General features: G+C 44.4%; 1 protein-coding gene across 22 annotated transcripts in view; it reads right to left on the bottom strand.

Annotated features, from left to right (window-relative positions):
* The window catches only part of REPS2 (RALBP1 associated Eps domain containing 2), a 144,687-nt gene that overhangs the window by 91,290 nt on the left and 32,303 nt on the right, over positions 1 to 21,094 (bottom strand). For 14 of the 22 annotated variants that reach the window (XM_043537900.1, XM_043537886.1, XM_043537885.1 and 11 more), the window contains exons 2-4: positions 16,035 to 16,158; positions 12,564 to 12,712; positions 1,923 to 2,049 (exon numbers count right to left, since the gene is read on the bottom strand). In XM_043537900.1, coding sequence (XP_043393835.1) covers positions 1,923 to 2,049; positions 12,564 to 12,712; positions 16,035 to 16,158 — 400 coding nt within the window. The remainder of the gene's footprint in view (positions 1 to 1,922; positions 2,050 to 12,563; positions 12,713 to 16,034; positions 16,159 to 21,094) is intronic. The other 8 variants (XM_043537884.1, XM_043537887.1, XM_043537901.1 and 5 more) reach the window with 1 other exon arrangement.

Below are 21,094 nucleotides of genomic sequence, written 5' to 3'. Positions count from 1 at the left end.
TTCGGAGCAGACACATGAATGTGGGTCTGCCACATCACAGGAAAATGACGTGGCCACTGGTCTATGGGCTATTTTGGGATGGGTCTCGCTCAATCTCTTCTGTTGGAGAGACTATTATTAAATAGCCACTGGGCCAGTGACAGAGACTGACTCTAGAGCCTGTTTAGTAGGGCACTCATCGGGGATGTGGCAGACCCTGATTCAAGTCCCTACCCTGACACAGCCAGAGCAGCAACTTGAACCTGGGTCATCCACATTGCAGGTGAGTGCCCCAACCAACTGGGTCTTCTGGGGTGGGTAGCATTCTCTTTGCTTTTGTCCAGAAATTCTATCCTGGACCTCATAAATCTTTTTAGCCTAACTGGATACCCATCCAATGTTTCAGTTTCAACAAATTGGAATTTTCCAACAAAAAATAGTTTTGGCGGAAGATTCCCAACCAGCTCTACCCACATCAGCTGTCCAGTCCCTTTGATGAAATGATGAAAGATTTTATGCTTTATCTGTGAGAGAGCGTCTATTGGACACTCACCATCATTCTTAATTATCATTTTATATTACAACAGTTGTTACAAGCCCCAGTCAAGTCTGGCACCCTATTCTGTTATAACCTGTTAAAACCTATATCCTCCAAGTACACCTCTACCCAGATATAACGCGGTCCTCAGGAGCCAAAAAATCTTACCACGTTATAGGTGAAACCGCATTATATTGAACTTGCTTTGGCCTCGAGCATTTCCATTATTAATAGTCACTTCCCGCCCCCTGACTGACCCCTCAGAACCACCGACCCATCCAACACCCCTCCCACTCCCTGTCCCCTGACTTCCCCAACCCCTATCCACACCCCTGCCTCCTGACAAGCCCCCCCCCATGACTCCCACGCCCTATCCAACACCCCTGTTCCCCGTCCCCTGACCGCCCCGCCCCCAGAATCTGCGACCCGTCCAACCCACCCCCCCCCCCGCTCCCTCTCCTCTGACTGCCCCGACCCCTATCCACACCCGTGCCCCCTGACGGGCTCCCCATGACTCCCACGCCCTATCCAACACCCCTGTTCCCTGACCGCCCCACCCCCAGAACCTCCAAACCATCCAACCCCCCTGTTCCCTGTCCCCTGACCGCACCCCCAAGACCCTCTGACCCTTATCCAACCCCTCAACACTGGCCCGGCCCCCTTAACATGCTGCTCAGAGCAGTGTGTCGGAGCCAGACACGCTGACGCACTGATCCACCGGAACGCACAGCCCCGCCCCCCAGAGCGCTGCTTTACTGCGTTATATCCGAATTCGTGTTATATCAGGTCGCGTTATATCGGGGTAGAGGTGTACTCAGATCAGTGAGAGTTATGCTACTGACTTTAATGGCAGCATGATCAACCCCAAAGCGTCTAAATTGTGGTCATTTGTTTTCTTCTGGGTTCCCATTACACTGGGTTTTTACATTCACACCTTACTGTTATTTTTGTTATGTAACCAGGAAGACCATTGTTCTTCCTTGCAAACAAATCCCCACTGTAAATCTGAAAACTAGTACAGCAGTTATTGAAATCAGGAGTGGTTTTTTTCTTAATATTAAAAAAACATGCTTATGCACTGAAACATTCACAGTACTCAATCACTAACATATACTGCACATAGGCTTGCCAAAAATGTGGTAATCAGCATTAATTTGTGAACAGTTGCACACAAATCTACACATGATCATTAATTTACTGGAAAGAAAATAGGAAGAGAGGACTAAATCAGAAAGCAGAGCTTCTGCATAAAATAAAAAAAGATGGTCAGATCATTTACTAAAAGACAGATGTAATTAAGTCCAGGCATTATTAGGCCGATTCCTTAATTGCATTTGAGATTTGAAGGCACTGAAGGGAAAAAAAACAACAGTGTATGACTTGTGCATCCCAGATTTTATCCTACCTCCATGTGGCTGTTCAAGCCCACTCCTTGACCTGCCATAGCCATAACTCAAGGGTATTCTCTGGTAATTAGATGGAGAAGCAGGAGGTGAACACATCGGTGACATGGGGGGAGACTTGGTTTCCTGCTTCAGAAACAACAAAATGGAATTCTGAGGTGACTACAGAAATAGGTGGAGTGTTGTACCAATAAAATAAAAACCAGCAGGATCTTATTAAAGGGAAAAAGGCAAAATACCACATTTATTGTGAATACAGAAAGAATCATAGTAAGCAGTTAGTTACAGCTGTAACATTCCATTCAATCTCATCTTTATTCACACATTCATTCATACACACACACACACACACAGGTTCTGCAAGGTTGTTATCATAGTAAGCAGTTAGTTATAGCTATAACATTCCATTCAATCTCATATTTATTCACACATTCATTCATTCATACACACACACACACACACACACACAGGTTCTGCAAAGTTGTTATCATAGTTACCAGCCTTAGAGTTGCTCATGCCAAGCCACTGGCCAGGTGGCCTGGACATGAGGAGGGAGCAGGGCCTTGTCAGATGCTCATCTGATGCTCCTGGAAGTTGGTTTGCAGAATCAGACCCCAAAGTTCTCACTTTTTAGAGTCTATTTTTATAGGAATTTCTTCCTATGCCAGTCTATGGGAATTGCTGCATCATGCTGTTGCTGAATCAATCAGCAGATGGCACATTCCTGATGGCTCCAAGATGTTATCTTGTTCTTTGGTTCTCCCATTCTTGAGGCTGTTGGGTGGATTCCAGTCTGCCCTCCGGGGGTCCTCTGGTTATTTCCACTTGACGCCTTCTTCAGCCGATGGACACTGGATTCTTAGGCTGGCACCTCCCTGATCATTCAGTTATTATCCACACCAAGCATCCATCCACATACATCCTCTATCTCTATTTTAATCACAATTGTTAATACAACAAAAGGGCGGGGAGTCTCTGGGTGCTGTTTCTGTTGTTAGAGTATTGCTTTGAGTCTCTGTGAATTGCTTTGAGAACAGACTCTGTCTTAGAATGTACTAACACAATTAGCAGCTTGCAAGTTTCACACACAGAGGGAGAGAAACAGTACCAAAAACCCAGAGACCTCTTAATTAGTAATACCCTGGAATTTAAACTATGGGGAATCAAACTCATTTGTGATTTTAATACAGAACTTCTTTAATATGATCCAACAGGAGTAATTCTGCATACCAGTTCAAGCACATACAGCATGATGTGCAAGGCACAGTAATAACTGACAAATTCTCGTGCCCCTATTTCCAAAGGAAACGTGACTATAAATGGAAGATGGCAAAGTGATGCTTTGATGTTGAGCCTTGTTCTGGGGGTAAAATACAAGAGTAGTCATCCCAAGGGGTTAGAATGAACTCTAAGACATTTTACTTGCATGTGTGTCTGGATCAATATTTTTGTTAAATCTTATTATTACTGGGTATCTTTGGATTTACATATTGTATTTAGGTGCTTGAATGCATTCTCCATTTAAGAAAATACTTTTCATTTCAGAAGAAGGCAAAAAATGAAAAATAACTAAAAGCACCAATTCAAAGATTTATTTTAAATATTCTGGAAACTGCCTTTGTGAGAAGCAGATTTGTAGATATTGTCAGATCTAACTTGGAGTTTGTTTCCTTTTTCCTTGAGGATTGAGCTTTGGTAGAGGACACAGTCCTGAAATAAATTTACTATATAAACAGAAAAAATATTACTTCACAGTGCAACACCAAGGCAATAAAAGTCACTTAGGAAGAGTTATAGGTTTGGTGGCAATGCTCTACTAGAATGAAATTATTTAGAGAAAACAGATATTTGCAACCTTATTTCCAATTTCATTATTCTACATGTGCATACCCTATTGACTCATTAATAATGGTTAGCCTCAGGCGAAGTTTGTTATTCATAGAATCATAGAATATCAGGGTTGGAAGGGACCTCAGGAGGTCATCTAGTCCAACCCTCTGCTCAAAGCAGGACCGATCCCCAACTAAATCATCCTAAAACATCCCACATCTGATCATCCCCAACTAAATCATCCCGTGTGTGCATGTGCTCTACAGATATATACACTACCTGCCCCAAGTAGCTTACTGCACAAAACATGATACAAGATAAGAAGATGTCAGGCAAGGGAAAGGGTCATGCAAACAACAGAAGCTGTGAGACTGCTTGGTTTTATAAACATATAAGTATCACACATTCTCAGTTTTTATAGATTCAGACAATATGGATCTCTTTATGATACAGCTACTTTTAATTAGGAATTCAGAAGGCCAGAGTGGCAGCAGGATTCATTACTGGAAGAATATTTCACTGAGGGTGAATTTCCAGAACACTAGCCTGGTATAACACCTCAAAGGAGGTTAGAGGTGAAAGAATATGGTAGGTTTCCTCAATCCAAAAACAAGGAGTTGTGATGATAGCAGACCAGTTGCCAGCTCATGCCAAAGCCCTAGGCCTCAACTGGAGGCCGACAAATACATAACTGGAACCGGTCTGGCTCATCCATGTGTTAGTATTGTTAAAATAGGTAGCAGAGTTATAAATATGTAGTTTGTGTTTAGACTTCACAGAACACTTGTAAACTGCTACATCCATTAATCTCACTTGTTATATCTGTATCCAATGTCATAAGGTAATATTTAACTGTAAATCACCAGTCACAGTACACAGTAGAGAAGCATTACCAAGTGTGAAATACTACAGGAGGTGTTATCTCCTGCCAACAAAAGAAGGCCCATAATCACCAAACTAACTATAGGAAACATCAGAAGACAAAAGATTTTGTTGATTGCTCCCCTCCCCACATGAATAGTAGCTATCAACTGAATTCCTCCTAGCTGAACTTGGAACTTGACAGGGTAAGGAATAAAAGGTCCTAACAAGGAGAAAGTGTGGGTATGTCTACACTATGAAATTAGGTCGAATTTATAGAAGTCGATTTTTTAGGAAGCGATTTTATACAGTCGATTGCGTGTGTCCCCACTAAGCGCATTAAGTCGGTGGAGTGCATCCACAGTATCGAGGCTAGCTTCGACTCTTGGAGCGTTGCACGGTGGATAGCTATCCCACAGTTCCCGCAGTCTCTGCCACCCATTGGAATTCTGGGTTGAGCTCTCAATGCCTGATGGGGCAAAAACATTGTCACGGGTGGTTTTGGGTACATGTCGTCAGTTGCCCATCTGTCCATGAGAGCAACGGCAGACAATCGTTTCGCACCTTTTTCCCGCGCAGACGCCATACCACGGCAAGCGTGCAGCCCACACAGCTCAGCCGCCGCTGTTGTGTCCTGGGTGCTACTGGCAGCAGACGGTGCAGTAGGGCGGCAAACCGTTGTCATGGAACCACCAAACGACCGCTTCCGCAGCCACTCTGCTCTCCTGCAGACTCCATATCACGGCAAGCATGGAGCCTGCTCAGATCACCGCAGCAGTTATGAGCGCTGTAAACACCTCGCACATTATCCTGCGGTATGTGCAGAACCAGAAACTGCAGAAGCAGGTGAGGAGGCACAGCAGCACGGTGATGAGAGTGATGAGGACATGGACACAGACTTCTCTCAAAGCACAGGCCCCGGCAATTTGGGCATCATGGTGGTAATGGGGCAGGTTCATGCCATTGAACACCGATTCTGGGCCAGAGAAACAAGCACAGACTGGTGGGACTGCATAGTGTTGATTCCCAGTGGCTGCGAAACTTTCGCATGTGTAAGGACACTTTCACGGAACTTTGTGACTTGCTTTTCCCTGCCCTGAGGCGCAAGAATACCAAGATGAGAGCAGCCCTCACAGTTCACAAGCGAGTGGCGATAGCCCTGTGGAAGCTTGCAACGCCAGACAGCTACTGGTCAGTTGGGAATCAATTTGGAGTGGGCAAATCTACTGTGGGGGCTGCTGTGATGCAAGTAGTCAACGCAATCACTGAGCTGCTGCTATCAAGGGTAGTGACTCTGGGAAATGTGCAAGTCATAGTGGATGGCTTTGCTGCAATGGGATTCCCTAACTGTGGTGGAGCGATAAACCGAACGCATATCCCTATCTTGGGACCGGAGCACCAAGGCAGCCAGTACATAAACCGCGAGGGGTACTTTTCCATGGTGCTGCAAGCACTGGTGGATCACAAGGGACGTTTCACCAACATCAACGTGGGATGGCCGGGAAAGGTACGTGACGCTCGCATCTTCAGGAACTCTGGTCTGTCTGAACGGCTGCAGCAAGGGACTTACTTTCCAGACCAGAAAATAACCATTGGGGATGTTGAAATGCCTATAGTTATCCTTGGGGACCAAGCCTACCATGGTTCATGAAGCCATACGCAGGAACCCTGGACAGTAGTCAGGAGCTGTTCAACTATAGATTCATAGATATTAAGGTCAGAAGGGACCACTATGATCATCTAGTCTGACCTCCTGCACAATGCAGGCCACCAAATCTCACCCACTCACTCCCGCAATAAACCTCTCACCTATGTCTGAGCTATTGAAGTCCTCAAATCATCGTTTAAAGACCTCAAGGTGCAGAGAATCCTCCAGCAAGTGACCCAGGCCCCATGTTGCAGAGGACGACAAAAAAAACCTAGGGCCTCTTCCAATCTGCCCTGGAGGAAAATTCCTACCCAACACCAAATATGGCTATCAACTGAACCCTGAGCATGTGGGCAAGATTCACCAGCCAGATACCCAGGAAAGAATTCTCTGTAGTAACTCAGATCCCACCCCATCTAACATTCCATCACAGGCAACTGGGCTTATTTACCATGAATATTTAAAGATAATTAATTGCCAAAATCATGTTACCCCATCATACCTTCTCCTCCATAAACTTATTAAGTTTAATCTTGAAGCCAGATAGATCTTTTGCCTCCCACTGCTTCCCTTGGAAGGCTGTTCCAGAACTTCACTCCTCTGATGGTTAGAAACCTTCGTCTAATTTCAAGTCTAAACTTCCTGATGGCCAGTTTATATCCATTTGTTCTTGTGTCCACATTGGTGCTGTGCTTAAATAATTCCTCTCCCTCTCTAGTATTTATCCCTCCAATATATTTATAGAGAGCAATTATATCTCCCCTCAGCCTTCTTTTGGTTAGAATAAACAAGCCAAGCTCCACTATAGGCTGAGCAAGTGCAGAATGGTGGTAGAGTTGTGCATTTGGACATTTAAAAGCGCGCTGGCGCAGTTTACTGACTCGGTTAGACCTTAGCGAAACCAATATTCCCACTGTTATTACTGCTTGCTGTGTGCTCCACAATATCTGTGAGAGTAAGGTGGAGACGTTTATGGTGGGGTGGGAGGTTGAGGCAAATCGCCTGGCTGCTGATTACGCGCAGCCAGACACCAGGGCAGTTAGAAGAGTACAGCAGGGCGCACTGCACACCAGAGAAGCTTTGAAAACCAGTCTCATGACTGGCCAGGCTACAGTGTGAAAGTTCTGTTTGTTTCTCCTTGATGAAAACCCACCCCCTTGGTTCACTCTACTTCCCTGTAAGCCAATGGCCCTCCCCCTATCCCCTTCGATCACCGCTTGCAGAGTCAATAAAGTCATTGTTGTTTCAAATTCATGCATTCTTTATTAATTTGTCACACAAATAGGGGGATAACTGCCAAGGTAGCCCGGGAGGGGTGCGGAAGGAGGGAAGCACCGGGTGCAGTGAGGGAGGAGAAAAGGACGAGGACACACTGCACTTCAAAATTTATTGAATTCCAGCCTTCTGTTGCTTGGGCAGTCCTCTGGGGTGGAGTGGTTGGGTGCCTGGAACCCCCTCCGCCACCCACGTTCTTGGGTGTCTGGGTGAGCAGGCTATGGAACTTGGGGAGGAGGGCGGTTAGTTACACAGGGGCTGCAGCGGCGGTCTGTGCTCCTGCTGCCTTTCCTGCACCTCAACCATACACCGGAGCATATCAGTTTGATCCTCCAGTAGCCTCAGCATTGCTTCCTGCCTCCTCTCATTGTGCTGCCGCCACCTCTCATCTTGCTCCTGCCACCTCTTATCTCGCTCGTCCCTTCTGTCCTCGCGTTCATTTTCTGCTTTCCTGTATACTGATATTGTTTGCCTCCATGCATTCTGCTGAGCTCTTTCAGTGCGGGAGGACTGCATGAGCTCAGAGAACATTTCATTGCGAGTGCTGTTTTTTCGCCTTCTTATCTGCTCCAGCCTCTGGGACGGAGATGATAGGAGGAGTGTTGAAACATTTGCAGCTGTGGGAGGAAAAAAAGGGAGAGTAGTATTTAAAAAGACACATTTTAGAGAACAGTGGGTAAACTCTTTCACGGTGAACCAAGCTGTTAACATTACAGAGCACATGTGCTTTCTTTATAAGGTCACATTTTTCCTCTTATATTGAGGGCCTGCCGGTTTGGTCTGAGAGACCACATACGCAGGGCTGGGCACCAGACTTCAGCTTGTAGGCAGCCATGGTAAGCCAGCCAAGGTAAGTTAACCTTCATAACATGGAGAATGGTTTCAAACAGCAGCGTCTCATTTCCCCTACCAAGCACCCGTTGGGTTTGGCCATTTAAAATGGGTTAGCCATTAAAAAAGAGGGGCTGCGGTTTTCGGGTTAACATGCAGCACAAACCCAACTAACCCCCCCACACAGCCAATTCTCTGGGATGATCGCGTCACCCCTCTCCTCACCGTGTGGCTAACAGTGGGGATGATTTCTTTTCAGCCACAGGCAAACAGCCCAGCAGGAATGGCCACCTCTGAATGTCCCCTTAATAAAATTCCTCTATTTCAACCAGGTGACCATGAATGATATTACTCTCCTGAGGATAACAGAGAGAGATAAAGAACGGATATTGCTTGAATGCCAGCAAACACCGGGACCATATGTTGCCATGCTTTCTTGTGCAATGATTCCAGACTACATGTTACTGACCTGGCGTGGTAAACTGTCCTACCATGGAGGAGGCAATAAGGCTGCACTCCCCAGAAACCTTTTGCAAAGGCTTTGGGAGTACCTCCAGGAGAGCTTCATGGAGATGTCCCTGGAGGATTTCCGCTCCATCCCCAGACACGTTAACAAACTTTTCCAGTAGCTGTACTGGCCGCAAATGCATCCCAAGTCTTCAGGGCAAATTAATCATTAAACATGCTTGCTTTTAAACCACGTATTATATTTACAAAGGTATACTCACCAGAGGTGCCTTCTCCGCCTTCAAGGTCCGGGAGCTCAGGTTGGGAGGGTATTGTCCCCAGGGTGATAAACAGTTCCTGGTTGTTGGGAAGAACGGTTTCTCCACTTGCCTGCTGTGTGCTATCTTCAACCTCCCCCTCCTGGTCCCCCAAATCTTCATCCCTATTGCGTGAGACTCCCTTGCAGGAGTCCATGTACAGGGGTGGGGTGGTTGTAGGGGCACCCCCTAGAATTGCATGCAGCTCATCATAGAAGCAGCATGTCTGGGGGTCTGACCCGGAGGGGCCATTTGACTCTTTGGCTTTTTGGTAGGCTTGCCTGAGTTCCTTAAGTTTCACGCGGCACTGCTGCGGGTCCCTGTTATAGCCTCTGTCCTTCATGTCCTTGGAGATTTTTTCAAATATTTTGCCATTTAGTCTTTTGGAACAGAGTTCTGATAACACGGATTCATCTCCCCATACAGCGATCAGATCCAGTACCTCCCGTTCGGTCCATGCCAGAGCTCTTTTGCAATTCTGGGACTCCATGGTCACCTGTGCTGATGAGCTCTGCATGGTCACCTGTGCTGATCAGCTTGCCACGCTGGCCAAACAGGAAATGAAATTCAAAAGTTCACAGGGCTTTTCTTGTCTACCTGGCCAGTGCATATGAGTTGAGAGTGCTGTCCAGGCGGTCACAATGGAGCACTCTGGGATAGCTCTTGGAGGCCAATACCGTCGAATTGCATCCACACTACCCCCAAATTCGACCTGGCGATGTCGACTTTAGCGCTAATCCCCTCATCGGGAAGAAGTACAGAAATCGATTTTAAGAGCCCTTTAAGTTGACATAAATGGCTTCGTCGGGTGGACGGGTGCAGGGTTAAATCGATCTAATGCTGCTAAATTCGACCTAAACTCGTAGTGTAGAACAGGGCTATATCTCTATGTTGCTAGGATATTAGGAGGGCAAGATTTCTAAGCATGTGTCAGGGATCCCAGTTGCTTAGCCTGGGTTAGCCCTAAAGGACATACAGAGTTTGCACATTACAGCAGCTTCTATCACCTTTTGGAACCTAAGACTGTATGTTTATCTGCTTTTAACCTTGTAAATAACTCTCTTATTTCCTTTTCCTAGTTAATGATTCTTTAGATAGTTGATCATAGGATTGGCTAAAAACATTGCCATTGGTGTGAGATCTAAGGTGCAATTGACCAAGGGTAAGCAACTGGTCCTTTGGAAAGGGAACTAATTTGAATAGTGCTGTGAACTTTGGTGTTAGGGACCATCTATCACTATCTGGGTAGCCAGATTGATCAGAGTACCCAAGGGGACTGTCTAACTCCATGTTAAGGCTGTTATGGTGCCTAAGGAGTTCACACTTGATAATTAGTTGTTGAAATCTAAATATAGAACTCACAACCAATCTGGGGGCCATGGATCAGCATTCACCTCACATTTCCCATCAGTACGCATCCCAGGACAGGGAAGCTAATGATCCAACCAATGGACCAATTTCAGGGATGAATCCTGGTCATGTGCCACCTGAAGCACACTGCACATACACGAAGAACACAACCAATCTGGGGTTTGTATCCTGCTTAACAGTCTGCCCTGATGTTGGTACTCACACTCTTGAGCCACTCCAGACAGCTTGACAGGAGTCATGAAGGGCTGTCTGTTCTCTTAGCCTTCCAGCATCACTCTTTTCATTAATTATGTCATCATTAGGGATTGTACTTATGATAGAGACTCATTAGTTTGGTTGTTTTTTAAACCAAGGCAGTTTTCTACTTTTCCCCTCTGCATCCTTCTCTCCCCTCCCTAAAAAACAACAATCTTGAACTACAAAAGCAAAGTCTCTGAAAAACAACATTCGAACAGGAACCTTTGCAAAGAATATTACAGCTCTAACAAATGATGACCCACAGGAATGACTTTATGGTAAATATGGGTGGGGGGAGAAAGAATGTGTGCATTTTGCTGGGTCTGACGAAGTGGGGGATTTTCTTAGTGTTTTGCATGAATACTCTGTTTCCATGTGCGCTGTGCATTTAACGAGGTGGTGGAAGAGGGTTTGTTGTTACAGAGGACCAGGTGTGACCTCGCCTAGCAGCCAGGACCCCAGACAACTGCCTGGAGATGGGGGACCCTAGCGACCAGTGACCTGGTGACCAGGAGGTCCATCCCAGCTTAGCTGTTAACCAGTTCTGGCTAGTGGGAGGACAAAGGGCTGAGGAGAGAGTACCCCAGTGACCTGACCAGACGGTTCCAGACAGTGGGGAACAAAGGATGGAAGAAAGAGGGCCCAAGCGACCTGTTTACCTGGGACCAAAGATAAAAGGACGGGGAGGAGCTGTTGGGGGAGATGATATTGGATGATCAGCTGGAAGGAGAGGGCTTCTAGGCTGGGGAGAGGGAGCAGCAGAGCCCATCTGGATGCAGGAGAGACCTAGATGTACTGTGCTGAGGGTTGCTAGGCTCAAGGGCCCAGAAAGTTTTCTGTGCTGGGTTCAGATGCTCAATAAACCCTCCTGTTTTATGCTGGCTGAGAGCCACTGCAATCTAGAGATCAGGGTTGCACTATTCCCTCTGGGAGTGGACACCCTGAGGGGGTCCACAGCGAGTGGACTCCCTGAGGGGGTACAGGGGGAGACAGGCGTGCTGAAGCCTCAGAGAAGTAATGTTCCAGGATGTGGAGGGGCCTATGGCTTAACCCCAGAGAGAGAGTAAACCACCGAGAAGGGCTGTCATACTGAAGGGGGTTCCTCCTAGGGACCATACAGAGCCGAGAGAGAGCACGAGTCCTCTGAGTTTGTGACACAGGGCAAGTTGTGTTGATTTGTGCGTGAGCTGAACCAAGTGATCTATCATCTGTACAGTCTCCCTCACACAACCAATAAAACTGTTGCGTGCAAATTTGCTGTAGAGTAAGGGTGGTGATTGATTGAGTTACTTCTGATATCACAATGGTCTAGGATTCTTGGCATGACAAAGACACATGCCTTACTATAGCTGAAAACCTGTGTCACAATTAATGTAATTTGTTAAAATGGCTGAGAATTTAAAAACTGGATGGTAACAGACCCTGAATCCCAGTGATGATTGAACCTGGTGATATTCTAAACAAAAAGAGCTCTCGAACATGCTTGTAGCCATTTCCATCACATTACACAGATTTAACAGACATGCTAGGCTTCAGATTGACAGACAGAGTTACAATCCTGGAATTTTATAGATATATAAATTCTATAAAATACATAATTCTATAAAAGTTCTTGCAAACAAAATCCTCTTGGGATACAGTTGGTACAAGAGAATATCAACATAAGAGCAAAATCCTGCCAATAATTATTCACATAATTGAGTTAACCTTGCATGAAGTCCCATTGAACTAATGGAATAAGCATGCGTGAGTGTAACTGTTTGCAGGATTGGACCGTAAAGTTGCACTATACACTAACATATTTGCCTTAAATAGAGCCTTGTTACCTTTTTATCCCCTTCATCTGATCTTTTGAAGGAATTTTTTTCCAAGGTTGCATGTGGAATCTGAAATTTGACTCCATGTATTTCTCCTGCATTTCCATATCTCATTTCAATGTCATTTTTCAGTGCCATAAACCGAGGAAGAGGCAATTCTTCATTAACAGAAAGAAAGAGAAGTTCAAATGAGACTACAGCATATTACAATTCTTTGAAGCAGTACCGCAGTGCAAACCCAATTAAAAGTTAAACTATAAAATAAGAAATAGCACTAAGAATGAAAAAAAATAACCTATGGAACTTCTGGAATTATTTGTGTCTTAATAGCAAATATTATGATGATCCAAAGGTGTATTCACTAGATATTTTATTACTGTAAAAAGAGAGAGGTGCCTCATTCACAGTACGAAGCCAAGTCTCAAACTCATTTCTGGTCTGAACCCTAGCCAGCACCATTACATATGTTGTTCATTGTTGTCTACAAGTAGTTTCCAGAAGAAATTATGGGAGCAATCAATTTATTAGGGCAAGATCACTGTATGCTCCATGCTGTCACTAGAACAGAAAAAAAAGCACCAAGTTAAACAGACCAATTCAAAGCCTAGTAAGACTGTGGTGTCAGAAATGCTACCATTTACCATAGCTCAGAAGAACTGAAGAGTGACACTTATAAACTCATGCAACATCCAAAAATCAAATACTGTTCTAAGGAAATTTATCATCCTATTGTTGCAAACTTCCACTTCTCCACATTGTTTTGTTGTATTGATCTTATAACTTACTAACAGAATAAAGGCTCCTGGAATCAAGTAAAACACAATAGCATCTTTACAATCACTTATACATACAGCTGTTGCTATGAAATCAATCTACTTTTGCTGTACATCACTCATCCATTCCAACAGCTCTACTGTGTTTCTGAGGACAATGTAGTTAGTGCTTTTGAAACCCGGAAACATTTCAGCAAGTAAGTGGGATATCAATCCAAAGACCATTGTTCATTCAAATCTATGCAGTATTTCCAGCTGCTGTATTTGTGAAACATACACTTTGAATCTCACTTGATTCAGATTGCTGAAGTAGCCAATTTCTCCTCAAATTAACCTTATTGTCCGAAAAAGATGCTTAGGATAGACAGAGCAGGAATCTGACCGAAAGTCACCCCGAAATTTCTATTTAATAATGTCCCCTTGACAGATTTATGGTTTACTTGTTGGTTTGGATTTTTTTGTTGTTTGCTTCTGCCTTTGTTTTGAAGGTTACATTTAAAAAAAAAGAACAATGTGAAAATCCCAGCTCCCAGGCTTGATGATCAAACAACATATTTAGGAGCCTAGTTTTAGAAGTTCTTTAGATAAGATTCTTGACCATTTAATTTTCACTCCCCTGCTGGCTCACAATGATGCAATAGCAAAGACAGCAGGAAGAATAGGGTCCAATATGCATACACACAACAGCAGTCTCAACAAATGCAGTGTTCTGGATTTACTGGTGGAAGATCACAAAGGCTAGGAACTGGGATCTCTATCAAATGCAATTTTGAAGGTATAATGGCAAATTAAAACACACACGGGGATAGTTTTAAAAAATTAAAGTTTGATTTGGAAGTAAAAAAGGCATCAAATCTGTGATCCTGCTACAAAACACATACAGTAAGGTTTTCAAATATGGCACTGCCATGTTGTATGTTTCCTAGGCTAAAGCTTATTTCTGCAAGATCAATATAAATACCTTGATAACTCTAGTTCAACTGAAAACCTATCCTAATTAATAATGCCTTGATTCTGATTGACACCCAAGTGAGTTCTTTTCAAGGATTTCAAGAATAATATTTCAGTCAAAGAGAAGGATCAAGAATGACAAAATAGCACAAGATAGCTATGGAAGTGAGAGCTTGGAATTCCTATTCTACCTGAAGCAGTTTACATTTTAGTACTAAAATCACTTCATTACATCAGATGCCTTTGGATGGATCCCTGGTTAGTGGGAGTTCAGCAAAAGCTGTGCTAAACTGGAAGGTCAAACAGACATAACAGGCCCAGAAGAGGATAAAAATTTGAGGCGCCCTCTTTAAAGTTTAAATCCTTTGCTTCTGGGCTGGCAGTGCAGGTGGCACCATGGATCTAATTATTTCCATTTTTTAGGATCTCACCAGTAAAAATGTTCTTCCAGCCTATCCACTTGGGATTTTTAAAAAGTTTCTTTTAAAAAATATTTTTTCTGCAGACAGGGTGTACTTAACATCAAGTTACAATGGAATCTGAACAGAAAATATGTTTGAAATGATTTCCAATGGACACTCTTACACCGTGAAAAGAAAAGGAGTACTTATGGCACCTTAGAGACTAACCAATTTATTAGAGCATAAGCTTTCGTGAGCTACAGCTCACTTCATCAGATGCATCGGAGCTGTAGCTCACGAAAGCTTATGCTCAAATAAATTGGTTAGTCTCTAAGGTGCCACCAAGTACTCCTTTTCTTTTTGAGAATACAGACTAACACGGCTGTTACTCTGAAATCTTACACCGTGGTTCTCAAACTGTGGGTCGCCACCCCAAAGTGGGTCGCCACCCTATTTTAATGGGGTCGCCAGGGCTGGCATTAGACTTGCTGGAGTCTGGGGCCAAAGCTAAAGCCCGAGCCCCACCACCCAGGGCCAAAGCCAAAACCCCACGGCTTCAGCCCTGGGTGGCAGGGCCCCCTGACTGGGGCTGAAGCTCTTGGGCTTTGGCTTTCCTTCCCCTCCCCCTACCCCACCCCACCCAGGGTGGTGGGGCGCAGGCCGGCTCAGGTTTTGGTCCCCCATCCTGGAGTCCTGGAGTAATTTTTGTTGTCAGAAGGGGGTTACGGTGCAGTTAAGTTTGAGAACTCCTGATGTAACATTTACTGAAAAGGGAGTGATTTTGCTACCTGTACCGATTCATTTCAACAGGTCTACTTGCAAAGAAAGGCCCCACTCTGGCAAGGTGTTCTGCACAGACAGACCTCTGACTTCCCAAGGAGCCCCAACTTCAATAGGGCTCCATGTAGTTGCAGAGATCAGCCTGAGCAGAACTTTTAAGTCTAAAGTACCACACAGCATGAGTGAGGGTGGCAAAAATGGACCCACAATGATGACTGTCAACTGTCCTGTTATTTCTATAATGCTTTTATGGATGCAGAAGCAATTTGTACTTTTCTATCCATGTAACAACTTTGCACATAGAACTCCAGGAATTTCATTGTAAATTTCTACCCATAACTGATGCATTATAAAACTACCTTCACCTCTTCCCTTCCTCCCCCTAAAGTGTGTGTGTGTGTGTGTGTGTGTGTGTGTGTGTGTGTGTGTGTATAAATAAATAAATAAATAAATAAATAGGATTTTGCTTTACAAACAGGTTGGAAGAAAAACTAACTGAAGCAAATAATGTACAACGAATGTTAAAGAAATTAAAGAACAAGTTCATAGCACACTAAGCAAAGTGAGCTACTTACCACTTTTAATGCTCTCTATCCGTACTGGAAGGCCAGACTGCGCTGCAGCAATTAGTTTCAAAGCAACATAAAACTGAGCCGGACCAAAATAACCCACACGTTTTGCCCCACAAAGTTCTGTGACCTAAAGGAGAAAAAATACACACTTTATAAAATACTTCTCACTCTTTCCTCTTAGGAAACTTGCATTGCGTATTGAAGTAGAGAAGTCTTCTAGAACTAAAAACTCACAAGTCTGTTTGCAGCGCTTTATTAAAAGTGAGCAATTCAGTTCAGGTCACTCTGTATACCTGAATACTGCTGAATTTAAAATAGATAAGTAGTTATTTATTACTCCTTCAAAAAACACTGCAGCGTAGCATTGCTGCTATAAAATAGTTAACATGTTTCCACCCAAGAGGTGACTGCATTTCATTAGTAGGTGAAACGATCCCTGTGAGCATACAGTCTATGAAAGCTTTTTGGGGTGAAAGCTGCACTATAAATAGGAGGTATTAATTATCACTATCTCTGTCCAACAATAATTCAGATAATCATTCTAACTACAAAATAAAAAGCATAAATACCCTAAAACTATTGCAGCAAAATATTCTTGTGAAACGTTAGACAGGCTTGAAATTAAACTCCTCTCTCAAACACACGCACAAGTTAGCAACTATTTGTGCAAATTCACCTACTCTGTTTATTAGACCTCAACATCCTTGTCTATGGAGAAGACAAATTTACTTTTTCTTCATTCGGTTCACCTGGCCTTCAGCTAAATAAACATTCTCTATGGGCAAGTTTGAAATGCAGACCAAAACTGAGAGTATGTCTACCCAGCAAAACAAAACAAAAAGCAACCCCACAGCAGCGAGTCTCAGAGCCTGGACCGACTGACTCAGGCTCATGCTGTGGGGATAAACATAGCAATGTCGATCTTCGGGCCCCCCACAGTGCTGGCTCCAAGAGCCACGGGCCCCGTGTACAGTATGGTCCTGGAACTTTGATTTCCCCAGCCCAGGGGTAACTCACCATTTTGGGGGTCTTGTGGCTCATGTGTGCTTGCCTGGGTCAGCCAGTTAGTGACAGATATGTGAATAGCGGCTGTGTTTTAAATCACTGAATCAGTGGTCTGTATGTTGCAAATAATACTGCTTCTGTAAAATGTTGCATTTTCGCTTCACAGATATAATCTTGGGAGCCCAGAATCCCTCTTGGTTATCGCCAGCTGAACGGCTGTGCAGAGTTAGAAAAAGTGGCCACGAAGAACTAAAGAGGACTTTCTGCGTGATGTCACGATGCACTCCATGGCCAAAAAACAAGAATTGAAGGAGTGGTGGGACAGTGAAAAGAGGGAACTAAAGGAGAACACAGCGCGCCAGAATGAAGCCACGGAGCGGCTCTTAAACATTACAGAGCGGACACACTCCAGGCGATACTAGCACTGCAAACTGAGCAGCTCTGCACCCGCCCTCCCCTGCAGCCGCTGTTGCAAGACTCTTTCCCATGCGCCCCCAGACACCACCAACACACTCTTATCAACCTCCTGGCTCCAGTCTGTACCCGCTGCTTTCCACTCCTCCCCTGTCACAGTCCAGCGCTGTGGACTCCCAGTACTCAACACCCGTCTCTCTGCAGTTTAGCCCTGCTGAAGTACAGTACATGCCGCAGTGTACTCCAAAGGAGAAGGCTGCATATGATACTTGGACATATACAAATCTTTAACCGTCTCGGGATCCCACCTCCTCCTGGGATCCTCCCTTCTCCCTTCCCCCATAGTGCTGATGTGTTTTTTGTTTGTCTCTCTCCTCTGGTTGTTGTTTTTTAATAAAAGAATTGTGTTGGTTTGAAAGCAATCTTTATCCTATTAATTGAAAGCAAACACAGCTCTGCAAAGCAACAGGCAATTTTTTAAAACTTCAGAGATAATCTGCACCAATCACAATCATCCCCTAGCATTACAAGCACTGCACTCCTGAGCATAGCAACAAATATTAGTGGCTTTCACCTTCAAATTTCTGCTTCAAGGCATCCCAGATCCTTATGGCCCCGCGCTGTGTCCCTCTAATAGCCCTGGTCTCTGCCTGTTCAAATTCAGCCTCCAGGCACTGAGCCTCAACAGTCCAGCTCTGAATGAAGCTTTCACCCTTCCCTTCACAAATATTACAGAGTGTACAGCATGTGGCTATAGGCATAGGAATATTGTTATCGGACAGGTCCAGCCTCCCATGTAGGCAGCACCAGCGGGCCTTTAAATGGCCAAAAGCACACTCAAAAGTCATTCTGCACTTGCTCAGCCTATTGTTGAACGGCTCCTTGCTGCTGTCAAAGTGCCCCGTGTATGGCTTCATAAGCCACAGCATTAAGGAGTAGGCAGGGTCTCCCAGGATTGCAATGGGCATTTTGACTTCCCCTATGGTGATCTTCTGGTCCGGGAAGAAAGCCCCTGCTTGCAGCTTCCTGAACAGGCCAGTGTTCCAAAAGATGCGTGCATGATGCACCTTTCTAGACCAGCTGCGTTAATGTCCGTGAAACACCCACAGTGATCCACAAGCGCCTGGAGAACCATAGAGAAATACCCCTTCTGATTAATGTACTTGGTGGCTAGGTGGTCTGGTACCAGAATTGGAATATGCTTGCCATCTATTACCCCTCCGCAGTTAGGGAAGCCCATTTGTACAAAGCCATCCACAATGTCAAGCACGTTGCCCAGAGTCACGGTCTTTTGGAGCAGGATGCAATTAGTGGCCCTGCACACTTCCATCAACACGAGTTCAATGGTCAACTTTCCCACTCCAAACTGGTTAGCGACCGATCGGTAGCAGACTGGAGTAACCAGCTTCCGCAGTGCTATCACCACACGTTTCTCCAATGACAGGGCAGCTCTCATTCTCGTGTCCTTACGCCGCAGGGCTGGGGCCAGCTCATCACACAGTCCCATGAATGTGGCTTTCCTCATCCGAAAGTTCCGCAGCCACTGCTCGTCATCCCAGACGTGCATCCCACCACTCAGTGCTTGTTTCCCAACTCCAAAAGTGGCGGTCCATTGTGATCAGCACCTCCGTGAATGCCACAAGCAATCTCATGTCAGAGCCACTACGTGTGGTGAGATCAATGTTGCACTTCTCTTGCCTTTGTAGTTTAAGGAACAACTCCACTGCCACTTGTGATGTGTTAGTCAGAGTGAGCAGCATATTGATCCACAACAGCGGTTTCCCTTCAGCGCTCTCTGAATGGCGCTGTAACTCTGCCAGTATAGACATACCCTGAGGCTAGTTTTCTAGAAGGAGAGTAGCAGGTGAAAGTGCAGGAGCAGGTGGAATCAAAGATATTTATTGAATGGCATTGGGTTGACTGGCTGGGCAGAGAACTGATGAGAGAATCACCATTTGGACTTTCACTGGTTAAGCAAGTAGGAAGCTATGGTTTCTCCTGTTTTGCTCTACTCTATTCATTTTGTTATCTCATACTCCCACATCCAGCTTGTCTGTTTTGCCCATCTGTCACCTACCTCAAGCTCACTGAAACAGGCTCACCTTACCTGATCACTCTCGTTTCAGTGTGTATGGTAACACCTATTGTTTCATGTTCCCTGTGTATATAAAATCTCCCCACTGTATTCCACTGCACGCATCCGATGAAGTGAGCTGTGTAGCTCATGAAAGCTTATGCTCAGATAAATTTGTTAGTCTCTAAGGTGCCACAAGTACTCTGTTCTTTTTGTGGATACAGACTAACACGGCTGCTACTCTGAAACCGCCTTTACTTTGCCCACCACAATGGAGCCCAGACTGGGATTCCTAGTTGCTAATGTAATACACATAATTAATGAGTGGCAACAGCTTTGTTGTACATGGGTACTGTGCTATATAACTGGTTATGTTTTAGCTATATACAGTATACATTTTATAGGAACCTTAAATAGCTTAAAACAAATGGCAAAATAGAAAAACAGAGGATGATATAACATAGGTAAGGAATTGCATTTGGTGTGCACAAAATAAAGCACAACCTCCTCACTGGCAACCCATGATGCAACAACGGAGGCTTGGGCCCTGGCAGAGGGTTCAGATTAATTTTATTAACAAATTGCCAAAAAGTAAAAAAGAATTTCAGTGCTTGTTAGTAATAATTAATTCCTTTTCAAAATGGGTAAAAGTATTTCCCACTAAAACTAACAGCACCAATAATAGATCCCGATAATGGTCGGGGGGGGCCTTTGCGGAAAAAGTTTTTATATCAATGTTACAAGCTTTAGGAATTAAACAAAAATTCCATATATCACACCCGGCTCCCCGCTGCAACCAATCTGGCTGGCCACTAAATCAATCCAGACTCTAAACTGGTAACTATAAACATCAACTAGCAAAACTGTGTGCACAGTATATATATGTATGTAACTAAAAAGCATATGCTAATTGCTGTATTCTGAATAAATGCGGCATGTTGCCTTTTCCCCTATAAAAAAAAAAAAAAAAAACTTGTGTGCTCTGTTTAAGCATAACAGCTATTTTGTCTTTACATTAGAGGGTGGACTAACCCATTTAGAAAAGCTAAGAGACAGAAAACATCCACTTGTTCTCAGGTCAAATTAGTATTTTCTATCTTCCCCATCCATCTGAACACACCTTGGTGGGGGGTGATTAACTTTAGTACAGGTTTGCCCTTGCCCAGCAGGCCATCAGATGAAAGAAAAACAAATCATTTGCTTTAGAAATCATCACATCAGCCCACATCATTATTTTAATAAAGCTTTTGCATAACATTTAAATGGATTTCTAAAAAGCTTTGGAGTTTTATTTGTAAGGATGGAAATGGGGGGGCGGGGGGAAGAGGAATGGTGGTGTGTGAGTGAGAGAGATGTTATTAAGACTTTAGCTAGTTATTCAGCTGCCTCCAGGGGATCCAGTGGAAGGATGGAGATAAACCATCTCGAAAGTCTGGTTTTTCTGGTTCCATTTTTGACTGAGGTTAACTGTATGGTATACAGCAGCACAACACTATGTGCATTGCTGTCAATGCACTGGGTGCACAAAAGTATCCATTGCCTAGATCATCTAAAAATGGCTAAAATTCAG

The sequence above is a fragment of the Chelonia mydas genome, chromosome 1, assembly GCF_015237465.2.
Source record: "Chelonia mydas isolate rCheMyd1 chromosome 1, rCheMyd1.pri.v2, whole genome shotgun sequence".
Classification (NCBI taxonomy): Eukaryota; Metazoa; Chordata; order Testudines; family Cheloniidae; genus Chelonia; species Chelonia mydas.
This window is presented reverse-complemented; position numbering and strand designations above follow the sequence as displayed.